We start from the raw sequence: 9193 nt of genomic DNA on the forward strand, positions 1-9193 counted from the left end.
CGGTGATGACATTTTCATTAGTATTGGCTTGGTTGACGTAATCTGCCACCAGGAAGTTCACCGTCTGGCCTTGCTTCTTCCGTTCGTTGTAACATGACATGGCACTGGGCCTGATGTACCGGTTACACTGAAGTAAACAAACATAAACATTCAAGTAAGGTATATATAGCACTAACGCTCGGAGCACACGTACGTAAATGTAGGCGAGATCATGTCCCATAGGTATCTATATAAATCCTATCTATGTACAGCAAGTCTGTGTTTATAATTGAGTAAAAAACGAACGATTTTGTTTGTTGGCGTCAGTGTCATTGGCGTCAGTGTCATGGTCGCCTATCGTCTTGGGCGACAACAAGATGCTACAACACAAAACGTTCAGCTTCCTATTAATCACGATTGATAAATGATCTTAAAGACATCTGCGACACGATCTTGCAGGTGGTTACTACGGTGCGCCCCCAGCTTCAGAAAATAATATTTTGTGTCTGACACTGCATGAGGCATGATTATGGAAAACATCTGATTCGCAAAGTGAAGAATTTAAATTTACGCCTCAACTGAAAAGTGGCTGTTTACTCTTACAAGAGAAGCTCAAATGAACAATCTGTCGACTTATCACACTGTGACTAATGCATGTATGTCATTTGGAAACAGAATTGTAATCTTTGAAAAGTGAATCATCTCTGGGTGACGTAGACTGCATGTATATTTCAACCTCTTCTATTGAATAAAATTCTTCTGGTTTCTCATCAAAAAGCCACTGAGACAATTCCATAGCCTTAAGCGACTGGGAGGATTACTACCTTGGATGGGATGCTGGTCTATCGCAGGTAAATGATTTAGTGCCAAACGCTTGATCGGGGGCGGGAATGTGTGCCAACGTCTTTTATAGAAGGTTGTTCAAAGCTCCGCTATCTGCTAACGGTGGCTTAGCGGCCGCTAAACCACCGTGATCTTAGCATGCCGCCAAATTTGTGCCGTTAGGCTTTGCTGCCCCCATGTCACCGCTAAAGTTAGCGAAACCTCAAGGGCTCTGCCATGGCGTGACGCCAAGTTTTAGCGGCGCCCAAAGGGTTCCGCTAAGTTTAGTAGCTGTCACTTAAACTTAGCAGTCGCTAAACTAACCGGGCTTTGAACAACTGGGCTTCTTGGTTAGCAGGAGATTATTTTGAGGTTGCCAATCTTCCATCTCGTCATCTCTCCTTGATGCTCTTATCCTAGCCCCAACTTTCTAAGATCAGCGAAACGATAGTGACTCAAGATGATACTTGCTTAGAAAATCGGTATTATTAGAACATACATAAGAACTCATTTCTAGGCTTGAAATAAGTTTATTCTAAGATAAACATTGGACTGGGAATTCGAAGTATTTCTCTGGCGTTCTTGTTGTCCAAATTCCTGAAAAAAAATGTGTGAACTTAGTCTTGCATTGATCATGAATTCAGATATACTAGTACACATGTACATCGATTGACGGTCAAAGATAGATTGACGCTAGTGTTACTAAATACAGAATCGGAAACTTCGTTCCATTTTCTGTCGATCGCTGCGCTTATGTAAAGTATTTAAAGTACTTTGAATCATCATGCCAAGCTGTGCTAATCAGAAAACGCTATTTTCTGAACAAGGACAATCATAGCGCCTTCTAGCCCAACTGTTGCTCCAGCTGAACCGGAATTAGAATCGTCATTCCCTGCTCTGCTCGGTGGACAAATTACCCCTTTGGCAACCCGAGCGTGGCCGTTGCTCGGCTGTAACATGCTGAATTATGATTTAGATGAGCAATGTGCTTTATTTTCTACTTGATTCCAGCATGAAAATTTCGAACGAAAAATTGTCATACGCACCAGTAGGAATGTTATGGCACGATGTTCTTTTAATAGCCTGAAAACAACGACAAAACCTTGATATAGTACAGTAATTTGCTTTTAAAGGGTTAATATAGCCAGCAGCTAGGCAGGCAAGATAAAGTTACACAAAGTTGGTAATAGGGGTCTCTCATATCCCGAAGTAAGTCGAAATGATTCACGCTTGTAGTGACGATTTAGTGCGGAATCTGACATGACCCAGGACCCTCACAGTGTATATAAGTCACCTGAGGATGGCCGAATTAGCCCCTCTGCTCTTGCCTATAGTCCCCCTTTAAGGTACAAGTGATAATCACTCGAGGTGTATGCGACAAATGCCACAGGAAGATAAGTTTTAAAATGATAACGTTTTTTTCTTAGTAACAACAGTTCTTTTTATTGTTGGCGACATTTGCTGCACGTTTCATGAGTTCCGAGTCGCAGTTCACCTCATGACCGCAAGTTTAAGTAGAACTGCTTAGTTCTCTTTGAGAACCGTTCCTGGGGTATGGGGTGTGGGTTTGCACTGTTCTAACACTGGAATTTACATCTCTGTTCAAGCAGTGGTATACGATCTTATAACTCCTACCTGGACAGATACTGACTCCTTCCCTCTTCCTGTATTCTGATACCGTATTGTACTGAACTTGTCCTGTGCTAGCCTGTGTCACATCTATAAGTGGCTGATAACTCGTGTGGAGGTGACAGGTTGTGTCAGCTCCAACGTAGTCGACAGCCTTGCAGTCGGCCGTTCCGGCGCAGTAGTCGCTGCAGCTATCTGCGGTCCAACCTCGTTCTTTGCCATCAGCGCCTTTAATTGGATAGGCACCGTGGGCGTGCTTGCCAGGGTAATGGATCATACAATCTTAATCAAAACACATTTCATTGATTAGTCAAGATTTAAAAGATGAATTGATGTTCAGATTATATCTATGACAAACTTTGTGACACAGGCATTGTCGACAGAAATTCGCTGCCATAATCGTGATTATCTAGTTGTGCATTTGAGGGTTAAGCTGTAAATGCATCTAAGTATTACTTCGTCGACAAACGCGGTTCTCTGGGCTGCGACTACGCGGCAATGTTTCGTCATTTCACCCTGCACTGCACCCAGACAATGCAGAAATCGTATGCCTTGCGAAAATGAAGAGAAATTGCGCCAAAGCGCATTTTAGTGGAAACCTTGCTACCCTCCCTATAAAAATGAGGCATTCATTCATTATTATCATCATCAGGTGCAGAGCAGCATATTAACACTGACACCTCTGCAGCATGCGTTGTCGCAATGTCATGCAGTGTAAACCTACCCGAACATAGGGGCAACTGAAGAAGCTCTGATGATAATGCTTCGCTTCGACGGAGTCGGAAAACGTAGCAGTAAATATTAAAAAATATGTTCAAAAGCTTACCCTGGTCAGGATTCGCTTCACCTGAAGTAAGAAAAAAAACACAATATAGATGAGGTATTATAATGAGAGGCCAATAAAAACATGTACGGGTCTCGGAGGACACTTTCAACTCCAAGGCTTCTCTACTGCGGGGTTGAAACTGGATGCGACATAAATGCTATCATAAACCGGGGAGACGCTTACAGTCCTCAAAAAGACTACCAACCCTGATTACAGTGATCCGGTCGTCCTTTGAGAAGGCCTATCGTTATTTTCTTACACTTTAGTTCACTTGTGAATATTCGACTTATAACAGTGGAAATCATAAAGAGTATACACGCGTTACAAATACCATTGGACTCGTGAGAATATTTATTTATAGTGTTAACGTGGGACAAACCAAAAATGTGCAACAGACGTCTTGTCGCCCGGTCTTTGGGATAATATCGGCGTATAAAATTGACCGGGCACTTTTTAATTTTTTCAATTTTTAGAGTCTCAAATAGACAGATTTCTTCGAATCCTTTTACAGTAAGTCATAATCAAAACGTCAAAGAACGGACCACAATATGATTATGTTCTATCTGAATACTGATAACTGCAGGGTTTAAAAAGGTAATATTTTCGTGATATTTTGTTGTCTGGATATTTTCATGCAATCATTTAATTAAAGAAAACTGGTATGGCATTCACCCTTTATTAAATAAAGTAGCTTTGGTAAGAATTGAAGATTTTATTCAGAATGTTCAAGTGTATGTAAACTTCCGGGCACGACTGTCCAATGGAAAGCTAAACACAATTTGGTAATTTGATAAAATGCAAAACTTACCAGTCTTATCAAAGAAGTGATTGGCTGGATTCGCAGTTGTTGTACTTGTACAGCTTTTACTCTTGATGTAGCAGTGACTAGCTTCATTCCACAGGAAGGCCGCGCAGGAGCTGGTTACCTTACATTTGTCACTGCAGGCCTGCAGGTTCAACACTTGAAAGCTAATGTCATTTCCTGGACAGTCGCCAGGACGATAGCCGAGGCCATTTGCACAAGCAAATGCTTGGTAAGTGGTGGCTGAAAGTACACGGTAACGAATGTTAGTCTGATGAATCCAGTTATCGGATACTGCCGGTGTGACAGTATTGTGAGACATCGTCTTTCGCCCGGGTTATGATTATATATGAGACTCCAGGGCGGCTCAAGGAGAAGTGCAGAGAAGTGACCATTTCCAAATAGGAGTTCAATTTTAGGAAATAATATCAGTATTTATAGGTCTAATACAGGCTATCTATCAAATACTGGCGTCATAACATAACAACAAGATGTTTGAAATTCAGACTTGAAATCTCGCTTGTGTCGCGCGATCAGGCCAGTGCTCGACGATGAGTTCGAGACTAACACCTCGTTGTCCGCAAATCTCTTCATCCGGGCCGAGCCTACTTGATTAGCAATTCAAAATGGCTGCACTAGACCCTGGTAACACCTCTGCATCAAATGCCGCGTCACCACCAGAATCTAGGGGTACCTAAGTATGTCTGACCTATCTGTGTGTTTTATGTGTACATTGTGTAGCGATGAGTCGTGTTATACATCTAAGGTACATCTAAGAGGACAGAGAGACGTAATCAGGAATGCATTGAGAGCAATAAGAACCAGAGGTGAAATTGTTTTGAAAGGAATGTGGGGCATGTCGAAGGACACTGGGGTTAGGTTGAGACATGAATAAGCACCGAAATGTGAAATCATTGAATAAAAATTTTGCTAGGGACACACTGGTCATCCTTTTTAGTCGGAGTTCCGCTGCGGTAAATCTGGTGCAAGAACAGTTCTGATATGGTTGATTGAACTGCTTCGTTTTCAGTCATCTGTGACAGTAAATTGGATTGCATGGTGTCATAAGAAAGAGGGCATCATTAAGTAATAAATGGTGGTTGCCAATACCCAAAATATTTAGCCATGTCCAGGAAATTAACAAATCAATCTCGGTTTCCTTTTTTTTAAAACAGCCTCTATAGACATTAGGAACGAGATATAGTAATGTCATTATTAGTAATACCTAATAACCTTGTAGATGGCTGTGATGCCAATGTGCAAACGTTGAACATGGGGTTACTGTGAATCTGTTCTCGTTCTTCTCAGATCTTTCCTAATAATATGACAAAGAATATTTCCTTAATTTATGATGGCTTGTTTGTTATAAATTACTTACGTTCTGTTCTCAAAACACCATAAAAAGATCCAATGCCGTATTCTTCAGCATTGCCCAAAGGTTAACATACACTTGAACATTTTGAATAAATTCCACAATTCTCACAACAACTACCTGTTTTAATAACTGCTGCATGCCATACCTATTCTTGGTATGGTAACAGGCAAAAATTGGCATTGCATTTAGATCCTGCAGTTAATAATCTTGAAATGTACAGCAGAATCGTACTCTGGTGTATCCATTCTCAGACTTTCTGTGAAGATTGACTTTCGGTGTAGAAAATTCGTAAAAGAAATCTGTCCTAGCTCATTCTTACATTGCAAAATATATAACATATTAGATTTTGAGATTCGCGATATCATCGAGTGGACAGAATTCTTTTCGGTCCGTTTTTAGAAAGTCAAATAATGGAATATAAAATCGAATATGATTCTGTTCCATCTAAATACTGATAATTTCAGGACTTAAAAAGGTAATATTTCTTGAAATTTGGTTGTCTGGATATTTTCATGATGTTTGCATGCAATCATATAATATAATTCAAGAAAACGGGTATGGCAAACACCATTTATCAAATAAAGTAGCTTTGGTACGAAATTGATGATTTTAATCAGAATTTTCAAGTGTATGTAAACTTTCGGGCACGACTGTTCAATGGAAGGCTAAACACAATTTGGCAATTTGATAAAATGCAAAACTTACCAGTCTTATCAAAGAAGTGATTGGCTGGATTCGCAGTTGTTGTACTTGTACAGCTTTTATTCTTGATGTAGCAGTGACTGGCTTCATGCCAAAGGAAGGCCACGCATGAGCTGGTTGCCTTACACTTGTCACTGCAGGCCTGCAGGTTCAACACTTGAAAGCTAATGTCATTTCCTGGACAGTCGCCAGGACGATAGCCGAGACCATTTGCACAGGCAAATTCTTGGTAGATGTTGGCTGAAAGTACACGGTTACGCTGTGAGTCTGATGAATCCGCCGGTGTGACAGTATTGTGAGACATAGTCAGTGGCCCGGGTTATCACTGTGTACACAACTCCAGGGTGCATGGATCATGGGGAATTGCAGAGAGGCGACCGTCCCCACCGCACCACTTATTCGAATTAATCTTTGGAATTTAAGCACTAACCATGAGCTGGGGTAAATTGAATCTAACAAGAAAGGTGTTAAAAAACAGAGGGCGTGGTGTGGACGTGTATCATTACTGGGATAAAGGTTATTCAGGACTGGGAATAAAGCAACGTCATGTAATTGCAATTTGTAAGGGTTATCTATTTGATAATGGTCTAATATTGGTCCTTGGTAATTAGTCGAAGAATGATTCCGGCTTGGCAGTTAGGTCTGCAGACAATTCAATAATTGTCATTGTCAATTTGGCGATGAAAGATATCGTGTAGCGCCAAATCAATGCGTTACAAATTGACAGTCCTTTCGGTCCTCAGTTCCTATTGTTTGGGAACTTCTGTACAAATCCCGTCCCAATGTTATTTTCGTATGTGAAACACCAGCCTCCCATGCGCAATGGTGAAACACATGTAAAGTTGACGTACAATATGGTGTTGGTGAGATTTTTAATGATACACCACTTCTAGGCACGTCAAAACACCTTTTGCGCGGATAAGATCGGTTTTTCTGTGGTTTAGATCGGAGTTAACATGATATAATTAAGTAGTGAGAGGTGGCTAAACACTGCGACCCTTCGTGTCATTAATACAAGGCACGATAATCTTCAGGCGGGCAAAAATGGCGGCTCTCAAATTCCGCAATGCACTGATACACTGAGCAATGTAAACTGCGCAGCCCTGAACAAACTCATACACACAGGATGATGACGTTTTAAGTAGAATATCACTAGTTCTGATGTCGTACTATGTGATTTTGTTGAGAAAATTTTACTGGCCAAGAACAGAGGGCGTCAGTAATTCTGTAGTTCATTATCTGTAAGTTCAGACTCTGGACGCCCTAAAAATCACCTCTTTCTTATGGGTGCCCATCGGCTTTTTTCAGACTCCATGATCTCCTTCCTCCGGTCTTTGTAGTACGAGGGCGGATCAATAAGTCTTGACAACAGGGCATTCATTTCAAAAGGGATTATCACAGACTTTTGACAACACGTTTACTCCAAATATGCATCTTTCATGAGCACATGTTTGTAAAATTGTCCTCATACTTCTACAATTACGGGAATTGCAGCCTGTTTAAAAGAGATCGGTACATGCCACTGAATTTGCTGGTTTTATCATGACGTTGAGCATGAAAAAGCGTCATAAAATAGATGCGAATATTTTTTAAAGGCAAATAGTTTGGTTGGTAAGTTTAACCAATCATCTAATGATAAAGTACGGTGAAAATCTGGAAAAATCTATCGGTCACAAACGGGATGCTTGTCAAAACCACCTATCCTTGTCTAACGTTAATATATAAGACCATTTTAAAATATTGCAATATTTCTGTAGTTATTAAAAGAAGGGTGCTCTGGTATGTTGATAAATATGTCTTCAGAGAAAATGTAGTTGTCATTTAGAATTCTGGAAATATGTATAACAAGTATATGTTGTCGAAAAGCCAAATGCTGACAGAATTATATTTTACTTTTTTTTTCATAGTTAAATTGCTCTTCAACGGTTAACGGATAACGATAAAACCCCGACTTTTATGCGTAAACTGCCAAAGAGTGGTATCAACAATGTGCTGAGATTTCAGCATGACGCAGCTTCTTGTTTTGCCGCAAACAGTGTCACAACTTATTGATTCGCCCTCGTATATTACATGCATTAGATGTTTTTCTATAGGCATTTTCAACACTTCTGCAGCCGTGCAAGTTTTAAATATTTTGGTGGGATTGGTTACCAATCAAACTCTCAGACCCAAGAAATAACCCAGCCATGATCGCTTTGATGTTCTGTGTAACATGGCAGTTTTCTTCCCTTTTGTCAGATGAATCAAGACAGCCATAGCCATGATCGCCACCAACAGAAATTCAAAACAACAAGGGATGCATTGGCACTGTCCCGTGGTTTGGTAGCTTTATCACAGCCCATTTCACCACTTAATTCTGCTTGCGTGCTTAAGTGTCGAAAAATGTAATTGTCTATTATATACACTTATAATGCAGGTACTGAAATCGAACAAACTTAATAGAAGTATCTCTAGCGACACGTTGTCGGAATTCGGTAAATTCACGATTCATATTATGGGAGTATTTCAAGATCAAAAGTATGTAATTTTGTTCATCTTAAGCAGGTCGAGTAAGTCGAAAGATGTCTTACCTTGTGTTGCCGCCAACTGCATCAACCCAAACAGGGTGAGAATCAGGGGACGTTTTACCATGTCTGAAACTAACAATCGGGTTCAGGCCTTATAGAGTTGCCCGGCATCCGGCATCTATCATGTCGTGGAAAACTCACAAAAATACGAGGTCGGTTGCAAGCTTAATTTACTTACCAATATTGCCTTTGGTTCAAAGCGCAAGTCTTCGGGTGAATGGTGATTGTGCCTACCTTCCCCGGTTTCTTATAAAGATGGATATCTGATGACGTCACAAAAACGTGTTATTGCTGTTCCACGAGCACTCCAGGTGCTCTTCAACGGTGTTGGCTGAATCCGATAGCCAGACAGTACGCAATGGTGGTTTAGTTAAATTTATATACTGTAGATGGCTTATACTGTAGATGGCTCTGCAGTATAGTACAGTGTAGGACAGCACGCGAGGGCGGATTGGGGATAGGGGTAGCACTATATAATAATAAGGATCAGT

At 40.7% G+C, this 9193-nt stretch overlaps 1 protein-coding gene across 1 annotated transcript; it reads right to left on the reverse strand.

Annotated features, from left to right (window-relative positions):
* Nucleotides 1-1311: 1311 nt before the first annotated feature.
* On the reverse strand, nt 1312-8964 carry LOC135484982 (uncharacterized). Its single transcript, XM_064766704.1, has 8 exons — nt 8881-8964; nt 8706-8774; nt 6139-6375; nt 4065-4301; nt 3257-3277; nt 2437-2712; nt 1848-1884; nt 1312-1398 (listed from the first exon to the last, which is right to left on the reverse strand). Exons 2-7 carry the CDS (start codon nt 8764-8766, stop codon nt 1877-1879), a joined length of 840 nt encoding a protein of 279 aa, XP_064622774.1. The 5' UTR covers nt 8767-8774; nt 8881-8964; the 3' UTR covers nt 1312-1398; nt 1848-1876.
* Between the last annotated feature and the right edge of the window lie 229 nt (nt 8965-9193).

This window comes from Lineus longissimus, chromosome 3 (assembly GCF_910592395.1).
Source record: "Lineus longissimus chromosome 3, tnLinLong1.2, whole genome shotgun sequence".
Classification (NCBI taxonomy): Eukaryota; Metazoa; Nemertea; class Pilidiophora; order Heteronemertea; family Lineidae; genus Lineus; species Lineus longissimus.

Bases quoted from the DNA above. Each gene is read 5' to 3' on its own strand.
- LOC135484982 (XM_064766704.1), bottom strand. From the start codon at position 8,766: ATGGTAAAACGTCCCCTGATTCTCACCCTGTTTGGGTTGATGCAGTTG. The intron at 3,278-4,064 runs GTAAGTTTTGCA...TTCTTACTTCAG, and splicing joins TCACTTCTTTGATAAGACTG to GTGAAGCGAATCCTGACCAG. The intron at 2,713-3,256 runs GTAAGCTTTTGA...GTTTTGATTAAG, and splicing joins TGAAGCGAATCCTGACCAGG to ATTGTATGATCCATTACCCT.